The sequence below is a fragment of the Myodes glareolus genome, chromosome X, assembly GCF_982192425.1.
Source record: "Myodes glareolus chromosome X, mMyoGla1.1, whole genome shotgun sequence".
Taxonomy (NCBI): Eukaryota; Metazoa; Chordata; class Mammalia; order Rodentia; family Cricetidae; genus Myodes; species Myodes glareolus.
This window is the reverse complement of record NC_142053.1, coordinates 103,819,997-103,841,728: the sequence shown is the minus strand read 5'-3', so window position 1 is coordinate 103,841,728 and position 21,732 is coordinate 103,819,997. Positions and strand designations below refer to the sequence as shown.

General features: G+C 33.8%; 1 protein-coding gene across 1 annotated transcript in view; it reads right to left on the bottom strand.

Moving 5' to 3' along the window:
- Positions 1–21,732, bottom strand: part of Cfap47 (cilia and flagella associated protein 47) — a 274,541-nt gene that overhangs the window by 111,523 nt on the left and 141,286 nt on the right. The window contains exons 37-46 of the mRNA XM_048427634.3: positions 21,457–21,572; positions 19,406–19,556; positions 17,633–17,721; positions 17,073–17,153; positions 14,136–14,203; positions 12,560–12,705; positions 8,977–9,088; positions 7,540–7,766; positions 4,628–4,802; positions 3,515–3,556 (exon numbers count right to left, since the gene is read on the bottom strand). Coding sequence (XP_048283591.3) covers positions 3,515–3,556; positions 4,628–4,802; positions 7,540–7,766; positions 8,977–9,088; positions 12,560–12,705; positions 14,136–14,203; positions 17,073–17,153; positions 17,633–17,721; positions 19,406–19,556; positions 21,457–21,572 — 1,207 coding nt within the window. The remainder of the gene's footprint in view (positions 1–3,514; positions 3,557–4,627; positions 4,803–7,539; positions 7,767–8,976; positions 9,089–12,559; positions 12,706–14,135; positions 14,204–17,072; positions 17,154–17,632; positions 17,722–19,405; positions 19,557–21,456; positions 21,573–21,732) is intronic.

The following is a 21,732-nucleotide window of genomic DNA, read 5'->3' as shown; positions in this document are numbered from 1 at the left end:
CTCAGTTAATTTTCTGTTGACTGTACAAGATGAAGAACTCTCAGCTATCTCTGTAGCACCATGACTGCCTGCATGTCATCATTTCGAATAGAATGAACCTCTGAACTGTAAATTATCCACTTAAATAATTCCCATTATAAGAGTTGCCATGGCCAAGGTGTTTCTTCACAGCAATAGAAACCCTAAGGCAGATTTTTGTAGTAGAGTGTTTCCAGAGATACAGAAGTATGAGAATGAATCTTTTAAATATCTGGAAAAGATTTTTCAAATTCACAAGCAGCACCTTCAGCGTTTCTTTCCAGTCACTCCCTCTTCTGGGAGCTCTTAATACTGAAAACATATGGTGTAAGCTTACTTCAAACTTACAGAGATAAGTGTCATGGTTATCTTGATTCATCAATAGTGAGCAGCAGTGGATTTAGTGAAACAGTTGGCACCTTGGTGGGGGGGATGATGCTGCAACTTGACACTTCTTAATATCTCTGGATAAATTAATAAAAGATAAGAATGTGTCTTAAGAATGTATCTTATCCATGATAAAATTAACCAACTTCAGAATACAGTGAGTGACAACAATGAACTTAGATGATCAATTTTAGATGAGAATAAAGAGTCTAAAAGTTTCTAAGTATTCTCTGAACGAGAATCTACTCTCCAGCAGCCACAGAGCTTGGGTTGAGAAAAATCAAACCAAAGTCCTCATTAGAAGTTTGGCTGAATTACAGTGAAAATTCAAGTCTCAGTCTTAGAGGGTGTTGGCAGTTAAAGTAAGGGGCTTAATTGGTAAAGAATGGGATTCTATAACCTGGGATGGATATTTCTGGGAGTTCACTATTGATGCTGAGAACCATGAACCCTCAGATTTTCAAGGGTTTATCTCACCTGAGGAAATAGTATCCTTAGTCAAACCCCTTGAAATATTTCCCTTTCACTGGAGAAATTAACCTTCAGTGTCTGTTAAATCAGCAGTGACTTTTTCTGAAGGAAATGCCAGACAAGACATTACTGATGTCCTTTAAGAAACAACAATAGTTGCCTCTAGGCCCATAACCAGACTCAAGGCATAGCAAGCTCCTAAAGGGGAGGAGGAAAGTGTAATCTGTGAGGAAGTGTTATTTACTATTAAGGAGCTTAATGATTTTGCTAACTCATTCAAGCAGGAAGTCAGGGGAATGTGTGGAAATGGATTTTAAGGGTGCGAAATACAGTTGGAAGGAAGATAAAACTAGATCAATCTGAGTTTATTGATATGAGTCCTCTGAGTGGAGATTCTAGATTTAATAGGGAAGCTAACACAGTTTAAAAAAAAGTATCAAAAGTTTGTATGAATGGTTGGCTGAAGCAACAATCAAAAGATGGTCTACCAAAATGAGTTGGAGATGCCTGATACAGCTTAATGCTGATGAAGGGACTTTGAGGCTCAGGGAAATCTCTGAGTTTAAGGTCAGCCTGATCGACAGATCCAGTTTGAGGACAGTCAAGCTTAGGCTGTGAAGGGAACTATAAAAAACAAAGCTGGTGAAGATGTAGTTGAAACTGAAACTGGGCCCAGTTCCAGTTTCAGCAAGCAGCAGAAACTTGGCAGTTTGGCTGTGCGGTTCTGGGCTTTGAGTCAAGGAGAAAAGAAGGGGATTACAGAATATTCCTCTGTGACTAAGGATAGATACTGAGGTAAAGCATGTATCAGGAGGATCTCTGAATGTAGGCCCAGAGAGGTCGGTGTGTGAAGCTATGAGAGAGAAGTCTGATTGCTTTGAAGATGCCCAAGATGTTAGAGATTACAAGAGTTATGGGATAACTGCCACGAAAAGCTACTAATGGGACTGGAACCAGTCCAAGAGAAAGAAGTGTGTTGCAGCCAACAAGCTGAAAGGAGTTGGAGATCTGAAGAGAATTTTGACATCAGACATGGACATGCTGAGATTGGAATTTGTCCAGTTGGTTTTTGGTCTTGCTTTGACCCAGAATTCCCTCATATGCCCCCATCCCTACATTACTTAGCAGTAATTTATATATACTGTGCTATTATATATTGGACACATGTGATCTGTTTTTTCTTTGTTTTGATTATACAGGTGATTATAGTTAAGGAATTGCATGAATCTCAGAAGATACTTTGAACTTTGAACTTTTAAGCAATGTTGAGATTACAATAGACTATGAGGAGTTTTGAAGTTAGACAAAATACATTTTGCATTATAATGTTGGTAACAAGCATATGGGAGCCAGAGAGGGAAATGTGGTAACTTGAATGTAATGGGCTCCCATAAGATCATAGAAAGTGGCAGTATTAGGAGGTATAGCTCTGTTGGAGTGCATATGACACTGTTGGAGGAAATGTGACACTGTGGAGACAGAATTTGAAGACTCAAATATGCCTAAGTCATATCCAGTAGCTCAGTTCACTTCCTGTTGCCTGTACAGGATGTAGAACTCACAGTTACCTTTCTAGCACCATGTCTACCTGCATGCCACCATGTGCCACCAAGATAATAGAGTGAGACTCTGAACTTTAAGTTTAGCAATTAAAAGTTTTTCTTTATAAGAGTCGTCATGACCATGGCATCTCATCACAGCAATAGAAATCTACCTGAGACAGTTGTCTTCACATATGACAAAAGCCTGGCAGTAAGATTAAATAAAAACACTGGAATGAGAATCAAATTGGGGTCTAAGAATAAACATGTCCAAAGGGGTAAGTACAGGGAGAGGAAAAAGATTAAGCATTTTCTTTATTCATTCCGTTAACAATGTAAAAAGTGAATTTTAACAAACATTAACAAGATGACATAAGTACAGGATTGTGGAAAGTAGTTTTCTGAAGAAGTTGTGTCTGTAGTAGTCTGCAGACTGCTTGACATTGCCCAAATAGACTAGCATCTTTGTAAGATGGAATGCTACAGTTCAAGAATGAAAATTATCTTGAAACATATTAGGAATTTTAGTAGCCATTTGTTTTTACTGTCTATATTTGACCTAATTTCCTTATGCCCATTAGATAAAACTCTTATAATGCTTTGTTATGATTAGCACATTGTAGCCTATAATCTTTAAGTGAAGAATTCTACAGCATCTACATATACAACAAAAGATTTCTCACACTTTCCTGGAGCCTGCTTTCCCAAATAACTTTATCAATACATTCTAAAGTACACTAATTTTGGATTATATAATTCTTCTTTGCAGAATACTCTTTTGTGGCTATCTCAGAATTTTATTTATTTATTTATTCACTCATTTTAATGTTTGGTTAGTGAATTACTCATCATTTTTCACATGGTCTATTATTATTTATTGCCTTATTCTAGTTCTAACTCTTAAATTATTTTTTATTGTTTTTATTGCAGACACATTTTTCTCTACTCACCCCCTCCTTCATCCCCTCTCCCTTTCTACCCTTTTCCATGACCCCCAGGCTCCAAATTTACTCAGGAGATCTTGTCTTTTTCTCCTTTCTATGTAGAACCATGTATGTCTGTCTCTCTTAGAGCCCTAACTCATAAATTCTTATTACCTGCTTGGGTGCTAGGCAGTTGTTTCTGAGGTGGCTGATCTCCTAGAAAGATAATGTAAACATAAAATCCTTTAATTTATAATTTTAACCACTCTTTCAGGATTAGAAATATTTTACAGTTAATACAAAACCAGAGGAAATCAGCAAGTGAAACTTCACTAAAAAAAAAAAATTACTAAAAACAAAGCACATCATATATAAAACTGAAGTTATAGTACATTTGAAGATATCACTAGTTAAGAATTTATAGTCTTAGCATTATCCAGCAAATTGAAAGGAATAAAAATAAAACTGAAAAGTAATTTCAGCAAAAAATTAGTATATTTATGTATATTGAATAAGATACATTATTAATTTTCATATTTATCTAACTTCCTGACTGTGGAAGCCAAAAAATGCAGGCCCATTTCCATCTCCTCTGATGGTCAGAGAGTTTGGAGATAGGCATAGTTGCAAGTCCAAACTGAGCAGGCTATTGCTTGGTTCTTTTGAAATTAAGATAGCTCATTCTAGTAAGTCTATGCCATCCTGACAGGTGGTCAGGATATGCAAATGTACTTCTGCTCCTTTTGTAACTGCAAGATCACCTGGGAAAGTATAGTCTTCAGAATATTTGACTTAGAGCACCTTTGCTACCTAGACAACAGAATGCTAATGATTTGATGTCTTAGAGTGATAAAGCCATTGACTATGTGAGTTATCCTTTGTATCATGTTAATAAAGTCTTTTGTTACCTCCTCCCCCATTTTTGTTGGGTATAAAAGCTATGAAAAAATAAAGGGGGTGAATTTCAGGATTTCAGTCACTGGAATGCCCTCCCGATGCTTTCTATGATTTTGTGTTATTATTTTTATGCATCTTCATATACTTTACTTATATTTCTTCAATTCCCATGCCCCACCCTGGTAAGAAGTATTTTTCTTGAGGTCACTCCTGGACATATGGCGCCCATCGTGAGGAAACCAGTAGCAAGTACATTATATTAACAATAAAGAACATGGCTTACATTAAAGATACATCAACCATGAAAAAACACTGTTCTCTTCTACTACGCTCCTGCCTTTAAATATCTGTAATACTGTTAGATATTCAAATCAAAATATTCTTGATTACCTGTTATAATTTCAGGTTCAATTCCTAGAGATAGAGTCTGGATAGCTGGAGGTTCTGGAATCTGAGGAATGTAAATTTTCCTGGGTATATTGAAATATGCAGGAAGGCTCAGTTCTGTTGTATATAAAATGGATTTAGGCTTCTTCAACTTCGACATATTGAAGAGCAAAAGGCACTGCAAATGAACATTGAAATTGTATTGTATTTTTTTTTAATTTTTACCTCTAAAACACAAGGTAGCATTATGTGTCAGATAAAACATGAAAAAAATACACAAAAAAGCATAAAGAAACTGATTTCTTTAGAGGTGTTATCATTAAAGTGGGTATAAAGCAGCACTAGTCCATACAAGTTACCAATGGTGGTATCTTTAAGAGTTACTGAAATTACCTGGGCGTGAGTGAGGAGACAGGGAATGTGCACAGGCCTGGAGATCGAGGTGCAGATAGAGCGAAAGATGGTGCTTCCAGCTTTTAGAGGCTGCCCCACACATGCTCACAGGGGGTTGGCGTGACTATGTCACACTGATGGCGTAGATGACAGGTGATTCACGCATGCATGCAAGGGTTTAGCTGAGTTATATGTGGATGTAACCACGCATGCGCGCACGTGGCACATGGATCATGCGGGGCCTTTTGTGCCCAAGGGCCTGACCGCACCTGTCTGCCTTTAGAATCAGGAAGTGCAGCCTTATCTGTGGCTGAATAATTATAGTTACCCATGTTCCCTATTATAACACTGATAGTAACCAAAATAACTTATTTATCAAGGAAAATATTCCATTATTGAGCAATCCTGAAATACAGATTTACTTCACAAGTAGAGACCTATGATCCTGCACATCTATACATCAGATACGAACATCATTTGCAGGGTATACCAAGCCATCATCTTCACTAATGATGATTTCTTTGACTACATAAAAACAATGAGGATCAGGTCTTTGTGCATATTCAGATCAAATCATCTTCATATCTAAATTTTGTATTTTTTAAATTCATATAGCCATTACTCATAAAATGGGTTACAACACATTCTCATTCAATCTTCCTCTAAACACAATGCTGTCCTTATGAAAACTGCACAGTAGCTTTAACAGTGGAAGTGAAGCAAGATACCAAAAGTCCTGGATAAATCCAGACCCCCCTAGCAGGAAAAAATAGAGCCAAAAATCTAAGCAGGGAGAGAAGAATCAGAAATCTAGGATTAGCTGGTTCAGTGATTCTGTTTCAGGAACTAGCTGAAGATAAAGTTAGATTGCAATCTTGAGAAACAGGGAGTTGCCCCCTTGTGATCATCACTGGTATTTTTGGAATTATCTATGATGCCCTCCCTACCCCCTTCGGATTACTGGGCTGTGGTTTCTTCCCTTAAAAACCCCTTCTCCCAGTTACTTGGGGTCAAACTCCTCCCCTGTGTGGGTTATGAGTCTTGGCCCCAGTGCACTAGTTCCTGTCTTGTCTAATAAACCTCCTGTGATTGCAGCAAGGATCGGCTCTTGTGAGTAACTGGGGGGGTGGGGGGGTCGTGTTATCCCAAGACTTGAGTGAGAGTCTCCCTACACCAGGGGTCTTTCAATACAAGTAACACTGTTTACCTCAGAATAGATATCATGTGTTTGATATCAAGAGAGACAAAAAAAAATTTTAAAAAACTTCTAGATTTCTAGAAATTTACAATTTGAAAGGAGGAATAAACAAATGTCAATGTCAATCTCATATGAAACATAACTCACAACTAAAGGAAGAAAAACTGCCATAGACAAATTCTATTAAGCACTTTTAAATAAATTATTTTCAGAAATAATAGTTGAAAAACAAATTTTAAAAGATTAAATGAAAAGAGATTTTCTTATGATTGGCTGGTAGTTCAAAAATGATCACTTATAGTGATATTTTGTGTATGATCTAACAAATATATCTTTCCTAAAGATCAGAGTGCCAAGCTAACCACACTAGTCAGCCATACAGGCCAGGCAGTGATGGCAAACACCTTTAATCCCAGCAACCACACTAGTTAGTCATAGAGGCTGGGTGGTCATGGTGCACACCTTTAATACTAGCACTAGAGAGGAATATAAGACAGGTGGAGACAGAAATTTGCTCTCTTTTCAGTCTGAAGATTTCATAGATATAAGAGCTCTCTAGTGGCTTGGCAGCTTTGCTTCTCTGATCTTTCAGCTTGAACCCCAATATCTGTCTCTGGGTTTTTATTATTCATGTTAAAATTATTTATTAATATCTTTTGTGATCATTTTATATAAGGCCCCCAAAATTCACTTTTCAGTAGAACTACAACTTTTAGTCAAAGAATTAAAGATGAAACTATCCAATCCTTGGGTATTTGATAATTTCAATCTTATTAAAGCCTTAATATCAAGGTCATCTTTAATATCTTTCTTATTTCTTTAAGTTCCCTAGAATATTCTAATGTTCAGCAGAATTGACAGTTATTGGAAATTCAAAAATACACTGTGATGTTTAAAATTATTCTGGATACCATTATATTTAACAAAATGAATTTCAAATACCACTGAGCTCCCTTCTAGGAAAAAAGAATATTCATCACTTTCTATGTAAAAATATTACAATTATACAAATTGGAATATTTTAAGTAATTAGAGTCATTGAGACACCCCACCAGATATAGGCACTGGCCCCCAAGAATGATGGCCTGAGTTATATCCTTGGAATCCACATAGTAAAATGAGAACACCAATCCCTGCAAATTCTCTGCTTCTCATAAGCATGCCCTAGCACATGCAGGTTCAAATGTGCGCGCACACACACACACACACACACACACACACACACACACACACAGGTGTACACAAAATAAATGAATGACTAAGTAAATAAATGCTTCTTTTTTCTCAAAAAAGCAAGGGAATGGCATTGTTTTTCTAGTCCTACCTCAATCTTGGTTAATCCTAAGAGGGCAATGGCCACACGAATGGTACTGCTCTCCAGAGTGCCAGTGATAGCCCTTCGTTCATATTCAAGAGTTGACATCTGTTGCTGTGCTGCAAAAGCCAAAGCCTTCTCCTTGGCTTCATTAGTCAGTGGTACTTTAAGGTCCATATCAAGGATTTGATGAGGTTTGCAGCTCAAATATAGAACTGGATCTTCCTTATTATATTCTGAAGAAAGTAAAAATGTTAATGAATATAAACATTTATTCCCAGAGCAGTGTGATTAAGCATAAATTTGTGAGGTTAGAAACAGAAAAGTACAATTAGTTATGCAGTAGTGCTTTATCTGAGGAGTAAACAGGGGTGAAAAGGGAGAAGGTGGGGTACAGGAGGGAAAGGAGAGGGAACAGAGATTTGTACATACAATGAAAAAAAGATTGGTTTTCAATTTTAAAAAGTAAAATTAAAAGTAGGGATAGAAAAGAAGAAAAAATATCAATATGCTCAAAAATTTAGTATACTATGATCCCAATAAAGTAGTAATAGTAACACTTACAAAGACAAGATAGGACAGATTCTCACACTCCTAAAACACTAAAACATGTAAGACACCTGGGCCACATTCTTCTATTGTTAATGGTGTAAGGTACTGTCCCTTATCCACTAATTCTATCACAAGAGAGCAAAACCCTCCAGTTATAGGATGTCTCCAAGGAGAAATTGATCTTAAAGTAAAAAACAAAGAAAAAAAAACAAAAATGAAATATCTTACATGGGTAAATCTTCTTAATCATTAGGAAGAGATTCCTTAAAACATGCTATTATGGACTGAGAGAAACTATAACATGCATTATTATCCCTGTTGGCAGGCTCCTTGATTTTTCAGAATCAGTGACAACTCATTTCCCTCAAACCCTTTTCTTTCCAATAAAGACTCTGTCAGAGTTCATATTTAGTCTCAGTTTTTTTTTTTTTAAATTTCTACGATCATTGAAATCATTAATTCAGGATATGGTATGGGGAAGAGAAATAAACACATAATTGAAGCTGTTTAAGCTCAGGCACAAAAATAAATCTTCACTACATTTCATTAACAACCAAATTCTTTCAGTGCTAGAAGTCAAGAATTAGAAATACAGACAGAAATCTAGATTATAATAATCCTATTGATTTCCAAAGAGAAATCAATAGGATTTATTGAGTAATATTTCATATACTAAATTTCAAGACAGAAACCATAGATTTATAAAGAAGTCATCAATTATGTTTTAAACTAGTCAAATGGTGTTGTTTCATTGACACAAACATAATGGAGTTAGAAGGAGGCTTTCTAAAAAATGAATGCATATTGCGGAAAACTGCTTTAATAATGTTTGTATGACTATGTTAGGAATGATACCATCTGTCAGTATAATGAAGTAAAACATGTGTAACATACCTTCTTCTAGAGAAATATTGTAGTCAATTGGACTTGGTGGCTTCATTGAAAGGAAATTGGAAGGCAAAGGTATCAAACCTTTTCCTTCTACAATATATATCAAATCTCCAACCTAAACATAAACATATAATAATAATAAATTTTAAGCTCTCATAAAAATATAAAGGATAGTCATGAAAAAGTGAAAATCTATAACTTTCTAGGCACTTTCCTGCTTTTCTGAGCAACCTATGTACTACTTTATATGGACAAAAGTAAAGCAAAGATTTTACATAAGCATCTTATAAATTTGGATTGAAATCAGATAGGTTGAATAAGGAGGTCCTAGAAATACTTTATACACATTCTTAGGAAACCATATTAAAATAATCATGCAAACATGAAATAAACTTTGTTCCTATCTGTAGGTACCCAGGTCCTTTTCCCTTTTTTTCCTTGGCATTTTGCAGGGCTGTTTGACCTCTGGCCCCTGGAGATTCTGCACTAGCACTGGCTTGAGGGTAGCTTAGAAAGAACTTGGCTGTCTTTGTTATGGTAATTCCACCTGTAAACAGGGTTGCAGCTGCGGGCCCTACATGCCTCCCAAGCCTGCCTCCCCCATAGCTGATTCTGCCTGAGGCGCTGGGAATGTATCAATCTATTCTACTGCTCCTGATGGGAGGGGGCCATGCCCTTTTGAGTCCTCTTGCCTCCTGGTATAAATACCGGACTTAAGTTTAATAAAGGGCTTTTTTACTCTTTGGCAAGCAAGCAGGTCTCTTGTGTTTGTCTGTTTAAACCCTAAGGACAGTCATCCATTCTCATGGCCATGGTTCAGGAAAGCGCGCTCCTGGATTAGGCCTGGGTATCCACAGAAAGTGCGGAGGCTTACACCTATCCTGTAACAACATTACAGAACATGTACATCCATGAGACTGTTTTAAATGTGTGCATTTTCAAAATGATCATATGAACACCTAAAGTACCTTAGGGCGTGATATTAGATAAGAAGTACAAAAGGTTAAATATTATCTATTTTTCATAAAATAAAAGTGGGAAAATGTAAGAGTACCAGCATTATGCAGAAAAATCAACAATGGTGAGCATGTGTCCTTTGTTTGGCTAACAGCTATTAAGCCTCAGGGAAGTTTACAAGGTCCCTGAGCTTCATTTTCCTTCTCTATACAACTTGTGTCTTTAGAAGCCTAGAGCATAAACAGAAACAAGTGGAAGTAAGGAGCTTATAAAGACACAACAGAAAATCCCAGTGGAGAAATATTGGCCTTGTCAGAAATAGGCAGTCATATGTATAAGATAGTGAAGAATGAATAAGTGTATGTGGTGATTGGCACCTACTTCATTATATTCATGGAACTGTTTTGTCATGTTTTTGAAAATGGGGGAAAAAGAAAGAGACAATTTACTGCAGCTTCTTTATGTTGGACATAGAGAATATCAGCATATGCCACTCTGTATTATGACCAATTTAAATCAGGATTAGTTTGAGAAGAAGACAATCAAAAGGAAGCAAGCACAGGACAAAGTCTCTTCTGCCCCATGTTCCTAAAAGCCAGATATTCATTTACAATGGTGTCTTCCCTTTCTCTCTACCAGGAAGGACAGAAGTTTATCAGAGAGTCTAGTTGATGCTTATTTGAGTGCAGATGATTCTTGATTAATCTATGTCATAAAATTCCATTTGACTTCCTACATTATGCCCTACGTTGATATTCAATTTCTTTATTTTCACGTTTTTAAAACTTTTACTTCTTGATAAAGCTACTATCCAAGTGGAAGCTCGAATGTATCTCTTACTCCTTCTCTAGCGGTCTCTTTTAGTAAATAAGTTAAAAAGCTTTAGTTTGGTTTATGTTTGTAAGAACAGTATGTATTTTGTATTTTCTGTAATAATTTTAAATGACTGTATGAAAGTAAATGGAATGACAGAGTGTGCAGGAGACTGTGTGAGAATACATGTAACAAATGTGTGTTCTAATCAAGAAATGTGGCTGTAGGAAGGTAATGATGTACTAGAACATAAGCAAATTGGAGAAAAGATAGGTGTTAGTTGGCTTGACCACGAAGTTCAAACATTTGTGGGAAAGGCCTAGTATACTACAAGTGGCTATAATTAAAAGCCACACACTTTTCAAATTAAAAAAAAATCCCTGTCTAAGGTTATCAACTTCCTCATGAAAATCAGTTCAATCCATGCTTTTTGGGTTCTAGAATGAGAACATAGCAGAATCCATTCTGCAAAATAAAATCAAATGCTGGGAATCACAGTGGCGACAGATCAATGTCAGGTTGCTGCTGTGATCTGTAATGTTTGTATGCTGCCTGTTCTTTCAAATTCAGGAGATGAAATTTCTCAGGGACTGAGTTCTGATTCTGCAATGGGTTGTGTTCTAAGCTTTGCAATTCCATTTTATATTTGAAAGTCTTCTGCCATCTAATAGCGATAGCTTTAAGGACTGTTGTGAGTCTGTCTGTAAGCTGAAAATTTTTATGAACATGGATGATTTGTACTATTCTTATCTTCATAGTGATATAAATATTTCCTATCTTATTTGGAAATTGAAGTAAAACACATAAAAGTGAAATAAATGTGTACTGCTGAAACACTGTTGGTAGAAACGATTTTATTTTATGACAGGAAAACTACCAAATAGAGGCCTAATTAGTTCAGTATTAACAGTGGAGCTTAATAGGAAGGGGGTTATGACACATTCAAAAATAACAGGGGCAAACCATTTGTGCTTGCTTGCATGCGTGATCTCTAGAGAAGCATATAAGTGTATTTTAATATTATTATAAATATACTTGACTGAACAAATTAAAGGCAACTATAATTCAATCAAATTCTTTAAATTGTAGCACTCATTCCGATAGGTAGAAACTCATTTCTAAGATTATTGTTTTATCTTAATGTTTCCTCTGGCAAGTATAAAATATATATAATCAAAGTTAAGTTTTAATAAGTGAGGATGCCAAACTAAGCTTGACTGTATTTTAAGGAATTTAGATTCATTTATGTAGGTAGATGATATTCTCATAGTCTATTTCAAGGAAGAAAATTGATTTTGTAGTTCTACTCGTCCAAATGAATTTTCTTTAATTATAAATTAATTTTAAAACGTATTTTGACCATTTAATACAATCAATGGTTTTAAGAACTGAGCTACACAAAGCACAGACATAAAGAAAAGAATTTTATCAGCAGCTTGTGAGGCTGGAAGCAGATCCTTCATCAGATAACAATCTGAGAAGATGCCAGTCTTGGTCAATTCCTTCACTGAAGATTTTATAGACCTTAAGTAGAGGATTTAGCATAACAGGCCAGAATTTTGACTCAGAGAAACTGAGATAAAGCTAGTCCTGGAGGTTCTGCTGCCATGAACCTCGCATATGCTGAGACCATAAATTTGTGTCTAAGTCATGGGAATTTTTTTGTATTCTTCAGAAGAAGAATTTTGCCTTGGAAATTTAGGATTAGAAACATGAATATTCCGGAGTCCCATTTGCTTTAAATTGTCTTTAGTGATTACTTCATTATGAAAGCAACCATTAATGGAATAAGCAAAGAGCACAATTCTGTTCTTACCTCTTTGTTGCTCAGGATGACAGCACAATAGCGGACATGCATGTCAAAGGGAAGATAGTAGATCTCCAGGCTTGAAGATCCTTTTGCTTCCAAGAAAATTGTAGGCAATGAACAGAAGAATTCTCTGATAAAGTTAGACTTAATTGCTAAGGAAAAAGGACACAGAGAAAGTTGATGAATAATATTATAAGTATTATTCAAGCAAACTAGGGTTTTAATAAATAATTGGAATGTGTAAAATATTGAAACCACTATAATATAATATTATGAGATAATACATGCCTGGTTATGGTGGTGCAGGAAGCAGAGACAGGCAAATCTCTGTAAGTCTACATAGCTATTTATACGACAGCCAAATCTACACACAAAAAACCCTGTATTGAAAAAAATATGATAATACATACTTCTTTTTAATAAAAACTATTGGTGCCCTGATCTCAAGCTTGACATTAAAAATTCCATAATACTCTCATGAAAGAAGACTGTGGTACTATTTAAATTTAATTCCTACACACATATTATTATGAATATAATTCACATATCTAATATATATTTCATATATGTATATGAAATGATATATATAGTCACTCTTGAATGTTCAATTTCGATGTCCTGTGAAACAATTCATATAACAAAGTAAAATGAACACTTTGAGATGGAAATTACTAGATACACAAAAATATTCATTTTTTTGTTAGTAGTTTTAAAATATGTTGATAGATTCCTCAAGTTCTTGTAAAATGTGGTGATATGATAGGCCAACCTTACTGATTTTATATGAACAAACAATTGTAATTGTGATCGAATGTCATGTTAATTTCTACAACAGTTTTCCTGTCTGTCACTCTACCCATCTTTTAAAAGAAAATTTCACAGCATATTCAAACTTTTAATAGAGCATTTTATATGTAAGGTTCATATATTAGGGTTTTCAGCAACACAAGGATTATCTTCTGAAAGTCAAATTGGAGTTCTTTGAAGGCACCTTTGTATAACTTTGCCCATCTTTTTTTGGGACTTGTGTTTACTTAATAATATTAAATAAAAAACTGTATTTTTATAATTCCAAACTTAATAATACCTAGTACCTAATAGGTTTAAAGAGTTCAATAAAATTCAAAAGCAACATAAGGACCAGCTGTTTAATCATGCTCCCGATTTGCTAGTGAAGAAAAGGTAGGGATAAAAGGAAAGAAGTGGCACAGTCCTCAAAAGGGTGCTCAACAGAAGAGAAAGACAACCAATAAGTCAATCTCCATCTGGCCAGAAATCTCTAGCAGTTCTATCGTCAAAATCACCCTTGATTTTATTTATTTATGTATGTATTATCTCAGTTAACTTTTATTTTTTTCACGTAAAAATCAGATCCAAATCAGATGTGGTGGCACATACCTTTAATCCCAGTACCCAGGAGGTAGAGGCAGGCGGATCTCTGTGAATCTGAGGCCAGTCTGGTCCACAAAGTGAGTTCCAGTAGAGTCAGGACTGTTAGACAGAGGAAACTTGTCTCAAAAACCAAAACAAATCAGATACAAGTTAAAAAAAAAAGCCATAAACCTTTCACCAACGTACTCACAGGTTCTTAAGCCATTTTCAGCATGGGAAGAACTCCGATCAACACCATAATCACTATCCTTACCACGACTGTCAGAAGAGGGAAAGAACATCCAAATTATACAAAGATTTTTTAATATTTTATTTTATTAAATATTGTAGATATTTGGTAATTATTGCTATCTATAATATAATATGTGGTGTTTATTTTATTTTAAAACCTCAAAAATTAGAAAATAAAGAAATCCAATTTTTCATATTTCTACCATTTCTTTTAGACAGGTTCTCACTGTATAGCCTTACTTGCTTGTAACTTACTATATAAGTCAGGATAACACAGAATTCTTAGAGATCTGCCTCTCTCTGTCTCTCTAGTGTTGGGATTAAAGGCACATTTGACCAAATGTCTAACATTAGCGAAATATTAGTGAAACGGGCCTCTTTAATTTTTAAATACTGAGAAAAATAGGGTGCATGATGTCAGGGATAAACAGAAATTTTCTCCCAAAGAGGTTGTAAAACAAATTTCCTTTCCATGAAAAAAACCTCTATAATTATTTCCATGTTTGTGCCATTTTTATAAATGTGGGACACATAACAGTTTTCAAATTTCAGTTTCATTCATAGAAATAATAGAGCAAATCATAATCTGAGACAATTGTCTCTCTTCATAGGTTTCACGTAATCCAGAGCCATAAGCTTCACCCATATTAGCTCTCTGTTAGTATTTATGATTATCTTGATCACTAAGCTATCACGAAATATTTATTATTTACAGATATACACATAAATTTGACCCTGCAAAATCCTATTTTTATATTATCATAAATACCCCCATTCCTTTTGTTTCATTTGAATAAATAAGACTTTCTTAGAAACATATTCTTGTTGATGTTATTTCCCACTTTTATAATTATTCTGTGCTTTAATTCTACTAATGCACAATTTGTTAGGAAATTTAAGTACTCTACTATTTTTTGCTAAAAAGAAAGGAACTTTTAATATTTTGTGTAATTTAAGCATTGGATAGATACTTTAATTTACAGCTGTCCTGGGTATAATAGCTAGATACTTTCCCATGTAAAATATAGTTCATAAACAGAGTAAAAAGCATTACGAAGATTGTATCTTGTTTCTTCATATATGGCTCCATTGTCATCTCTTCGATAATGGAAACCAAAGCAGAATTACTGATCAAAACCTACAGACAATCTAAAGGCTCATTTTGTTCAATATTTGCAATCTCTAGTCTTTCAATAATTTTTATCATAGTATGTAGAAAAGTATATGGATCTGAGTTTCATATCTCTTTCCTTTGTGCATTTTGTCAGAAAGAAATAATAAAAAAGTCTTTGGAGAAATTTGCAAGCTGTCTCATCCTTAGCAGCTTTTCCTAAACTTAGATAAGCTAAGATCAATATACAACTCATGATAATGACAGAAAACATGTTGGATTTAGGAACCTGTCTCACAATTTTATGAAACTAAGTATTATCTTGATTATTGGAGAAATCTGAAAATAATTTAGTTATAATTGTATGGTTTTTAAAAATTTTATTATATTTAATGATCACAAGTCTACAAATTCATTGACAAACACCATTGTTTTATAAAATTAGTGTCTTTGTAGCCCAAAGTGAAACAAAATAGTATTTCACCTGCCTTTTTGTTACTACTGGTACACAGCCTTTTAAATTTTTTTCTAGCTATTAACGGATGCTTGCTAGAATTGTTTCATCAGGAGCATCTTGGGGAAAAGAGTATCAAAATGGGATAAATTGCAGGCAAATTTTTGATCAAACAATAGTTCTTGTTAATTCATTGTTGAATGAGGAAATGGAAATTATTTTTTAAATATAGATGAATGACATTTTAATTTTCAGTTCTGGTAAACAGGTCTTCTCAATATAAAATTGTCAAAAAGTCATTGAGTTTATTATCTTCTGAGCTTGAAATGGTAGATCTAAAGCTTATACCCTACTTCAAAGTGTTTTGAACAAGAGTTACCAAGATCTTTATTAGAGTCTTCATGATGTTACAGCAGATATCCAAAGTTCTACTTAAGCCAAGTAGCCAATAAAGTTCAAATCTAGATTTTATGCAGGATGAGATGGTATATAAGAGAATCAAGTTTGGGGTTCATTTTATTCTCCATATGTATATGTTTCTTTAAAAAGGAGTGGGGGTGTATCAATGGCCATATGAAAAATATTTGAGGATACAGCATCCAGACAGTTATCAATAAATCATAAAGTAAATAGTCACTAGAAATCAAATGTTCCAGTATTTTGGGAAGTAAACTCAATTCTCCCACTCACTGATTTTTTAAATGATTTTGGCTTATTTATGCTCAGATACTACAACATTGAACAGAAATCTGACTCTAAAACATCACAGTATAAGTTTCTACTGCTAATAAGAAAAATATTTTAAATCCATTTAAGCAAAATTTATGATGACAGAATCTATAATTCAAACAAAATATAAAAAATATAAAGATCTAGAAATATATTATCAATTTTTTTGTTGTTTGTTTTGTTATTTGAGACAGGGTTTCTCTGTATAACATCCCTGATTGTCCTGGAACTCACTTTGTAGACCAAGCTAGCCTTGAACTCACTAATATCCACCTACCTCTGACTCAGGATACTGGGATTAAAGGCGTGCATCACCACAGCCAGAATAATTGTGCAGTATCTTTAAAAAATAATGGAAGATCCCCTATGCAAGCACAGGCCATGTCAGCTAGAAGAATGTATAGGCTATCTGCCTAGGAACTCTCCCAAAGTTGCCCTTCCTCCATCACAGGGCAGGGTGATGGACTCTCAGGACTGGAGGGGGAAAGGGAGTGTGTGGAGGAGCGGGAGAGAAGTGGTAGAAGGGGAGGAAGTGGAAATTTTGATTGGTATTATTTATAAAATAATAAATGAAAAACTAAAATAAAATAAAAGCCGCTTACTCAGGAATCACAGCAGCTTTTGAAGATCCAGTTACTTGTGATGGCAAATACATAAGTGTTGTGGATTCCACAAGAATGACACTGAAATAAATACAAAAAGAATTATTTCCAATTGTCACATAAAAAGCTCAGATAACAACAAAATTTTCATTTTTCTTATCATCTGTAACAGAAATTCAGACTGTACATATCCTTCTATGACACCAAAGATATATTAGGGAAAAGGAAACAAACAGAAATATGTAAAGTATTTACAAAGAAAATAAATTAAATTTAAAATGAAATAAATTAAACAATTTTCATTCTTTAAAAAGGTATCAGTCACAAATAGTATCTTGGACAGAGATGAGATTTTGTGTCTAATTCTACTTCATTTCTGGCCAGGATTCATCTGATTTAGACTTGTTGCAGGCAATGCATTCACAGTTCATAGGAATATAAAGAATATAAGCACATGCAATTTTTTCCTCACAAGAATCATGTTGAAGAGGAAAGGACAATTATTTTTCTTGATTATAAATCATGAACTGCAATAAATTTACAGGAAAACAATGACTTACCGAAAATCTCCACCCACTGAAAAGGGATTTTTCACATTTACAGAGACTTCTTTCCATTGATAACAAGGAGATTTGCATTTTAGAATATCCTAAAGTAAAAAATGTCACAATATAAAATAATGCCAAAACCCAGAATATCTTTGATTACTAAATGCCACCTCAAAAACCTACTGTCCACTTGATTATTACAATATTTAATGAGATTATTTCTCCAACAGATATTTTGCTATTAAAATTTAGATAGGATAAGAAATACTCATCTTCTACTTATCCACAATCATGTGCTAGTAATTAAAATATTAGCTTTGAATGTCTCTTAAATTGATCTCCAAACTGATTTCATAAATAAACAGATAATGATTTTAAGAATGATAAAACATGATTTATATCTGTAAATATATATATGTATATATATATATATGTTGGATATTTGTATCTATGACCTAATTCAAACAAAAAGAGGTGAGTGTACCTTTGTAGAATGTATATGAATGCTGGCTTGTTTATGTTCATATTTTCCTGGTTATAATGACATGTTTATAATAATAGCACATATAATAAAAAAAACTTACAAATTAATTTTGAAAAAAATTTCTTTAAATTTTACAGTTGAAGGGTAACTGTGTTTGTCTTAAATATTTTCTCCATTGTAAAGTAATCTACTTCCTTTTGACTTGGGTGGGAAGAGTGGAGTGTAATCAGAGTTGCACAGTATTCAGGCATTCAGTTTTCAAGTTTCCTCTCCCTTATTGAGATTAATGAAGGGATCAAAGCAGCAATCCCACTCAAATTCATGTAAGAAAATAATGCATTGCTTCAGAGAATATATGTAAAAGAGTTAAGAGATAGGAAGAGTTCATTATTAAAGAGGATACTGAAAGAAAACAATGTATCATTGTGAGAAATAGCCACACTTTGCTTGGCACATCACTGACCAGTAATTCTGTTTGTCTATATGAGCATCTTGATGCTCTTTTCCAATATCTGGCTACCACTTAATATGTCTAGAGTCATTCTTTGTACTTTATACTCCGGTTTTGCACAGTCAAAAGTTTTGTTTTGTATTTTATAATATACATAGAAACCTGGAAACAATAAATTTCCTTGACTTTTCCATTTCTCCACGTTAGCAAATAATATTTAAACAAGATGTTTATAAAAATCTTCCTATATATTTCTTTCCCATCTTTTGAGATATGAACATGTAGAATTCAGTCAAGAACATTATAATCCTACAATAAATGTAGGATTAACATGAACTTTAAAATGAATTGGCTATAAAGAACACTCTAGATAAACTGATGAATGCCCAGTTAGAAAGATGATTGAGCATGTAAAGGTGCTTGCAGCCAAGTCTTTAAAGCCGTATTCAATCTGCATGATCCACACAAAAGAAAGGAACCACTTCCTGAAAGTTGTCTGCCCTCCATGGTGCTGTGGCACACATGCAAATTGGCACACATGTGCTAACATAGATGTACAAGCATTTACATGTATAAGCACATGTACAGCACATACATTACACACAAAATAAATAAATAAAATTAAAATGTACATTAAAAATTAATCAATGTCCGTAGCAGACAAATATATTTTGAATCACATCCAAAATTTCAGCAACCTTTTCCCAAAAAGTTAAATTACAAGGTTTGATGGCAAAGACTAAAGGACTAAGATCTGACTAGAGAAAAACAGGCAAGTATATCATGGTGTGACATTACAGGGTCTGAGGAACAGTAGCAAAAGTAGATAAAAGAAGTATAGCTGACTTACAATTGCTTTAAAATTTAGTACTTCTCCTTTCAGAGCAAAAGCCATAGTACTGCCTCCTACTCCACTCTTAGGTTTTGAAATTAATAATAGTGTAGCTTCAGTAGGATGGAGGAAGCGACTTAAAAATTTCACAAAGAGGACAATTTGGTTTCTGTTTAATTAAAAATAAAAGAAACATTTACATTTTATTAATAGTAGGAGTATGTTAGTTATTTGACAAAAATCAATTAAAAGATTAAAATAAAGAAAATATGTTCAGGTGTTTTCATTTTTAACATGTATTATAACATGTCATCTAATACCTGTTGACAAGATTCTATTTACCCGTTTACAGAAAAAAATTATGGCACTGTGCCAAATTTTAATAGCTTAAAAGGAAGCACATAGATCCTTCTGAAACAAAAGAAGTGGAGTATTATGAAGCCCAAGAATATTTCTTTGAAGCTATCCCAGCCTCATGCTTTGTGATGAGCTCAGAGGCTTGCTAACTTAAGTTCTTTAGAATACTTATAGGGTACAAAACGGTACCATAGTACTATGAAATTGTCTCTTCCCCTCTATCATGCAGTCAACTTTGTTGTCTTTTGGTTTTCTCTTGTACAAGGAAGAAATGCAGCACTTCTTCCTTTCTCTTTTCATGTAAGTAACAGACTTTGAATTAAGAATAAGCTGGGTTTACACAACTGAATACAAATGATAAATATCAGGAATATTTTACTACTGGTTTTAACTTTAGCTTTTAGCATAACTATCATTATATACAACACTCAGTTATTCTGTCCTAAAAATTATTACTTATTATAAACTCTTTTAAGGTAAAAATGTTAATAATGAATGTAGGAATACTTTCCTTTGTTGTCAAAACTTGACAAATTGACATAGTCTGTGGAACCACTGATTTATGATTGAGATGAGGTAGAAGCAAAGACCAAGGTGAATAAGAGCATGTAAAAATCAACAGAAACACACAAACTATATTTTGTAGGGAAAATCACAGGCAACATACAACAAGAGGTCTTTTAGGTTAATGTATTCTCACTAATCTAAATTTTGTTCAAGTGGACAAGACTCAGGGGCTGGAATTTCATTGAAAATAAAAAGCTGTTCATATTACAGTCATTTCTGGGGTGTAGAAGCAAGAATTCGGAGCAAGAATACCATATAGAATTAAGAATTTTCTATATACAGCTAAGAGTCCATTAATTCAATAACTCACGCATTTTAATTTATATGTCTAGATAGATAAATAGATAGATAGATAGATAGATAGATAGATAGATAGATAGATAGATAGATAGACAGATAACTTCTAGTACATAAGGAACTGTTTTAGGCTCATGGGATACAGTAATTAGATCAAAGTATATAATTCTTAATCTCCTAAAGTATCCATACTATAGTGCACAAGTGAGTATACACCATTACTGAACAGATTTGAAAAAATCTACTAAGGAATAATGTACTCCTTTATATGTCACAAGTAGGATCATATGAACATTCATATACATCCACCTAGATATTTATCTACCATCTGTATAAGCACAATAACTATTAAGAGGATAAAAAATATGGTAACATAAGTGCTTTTTGGAAGCAGAATTTTAAAACTTTTACTTACTTTGTTTTCCATTCTTCCATAGTTTCTAAATTTCTGTCATGAACCTATGTTGCTATGATAATGAGAAATTACACATAATGTAATATGTATATTGTAAAATTATATAATGTTAGTATGCACTAGTTGCATTTCCTTCATAAAACATAGTTATGCTATGTAAATAAAAAATATAATTTTAACACAATGGCCCATACACACACAAAGGAAACCAAAATTAAATACTTGCATAAAACTAGCTGCAATGCAGTGTTAGAACTGTTTTGACAAAATTAAAGAGGAATCTCAGAAATATAAATATGCTATTTGAGTGAACATTTTTCATTACATAACTATCAGTTTAGAATAGTTGAAGTCATATTTTAATAATAATTGTAAATAATAAATGTTTATATTTGACAAGTTAAATAAGTTAGAATACTTTTAAAACACTTACTTTGCGGAAATTGTTATAACATTCCCTGTCTGGACAAGAGAAAAGTCAGCGGCATCTCTTCCAACAATTGTAGCTGTATACACTAAATTTTTCAAGCTTGGGTTCTTCAACAATATCTTTGTAGATGGCAAAGAAGGTACAAAGAAGATTAAAACCTACACCATTTCTTAAAGTTAACACAGACATTCAGCATATGAACATACTCATCATAATGCATACTATATTAACTGGAAGGTATAAAAAAGTATTAGATTTTACATGTGTATTGGACAGGAC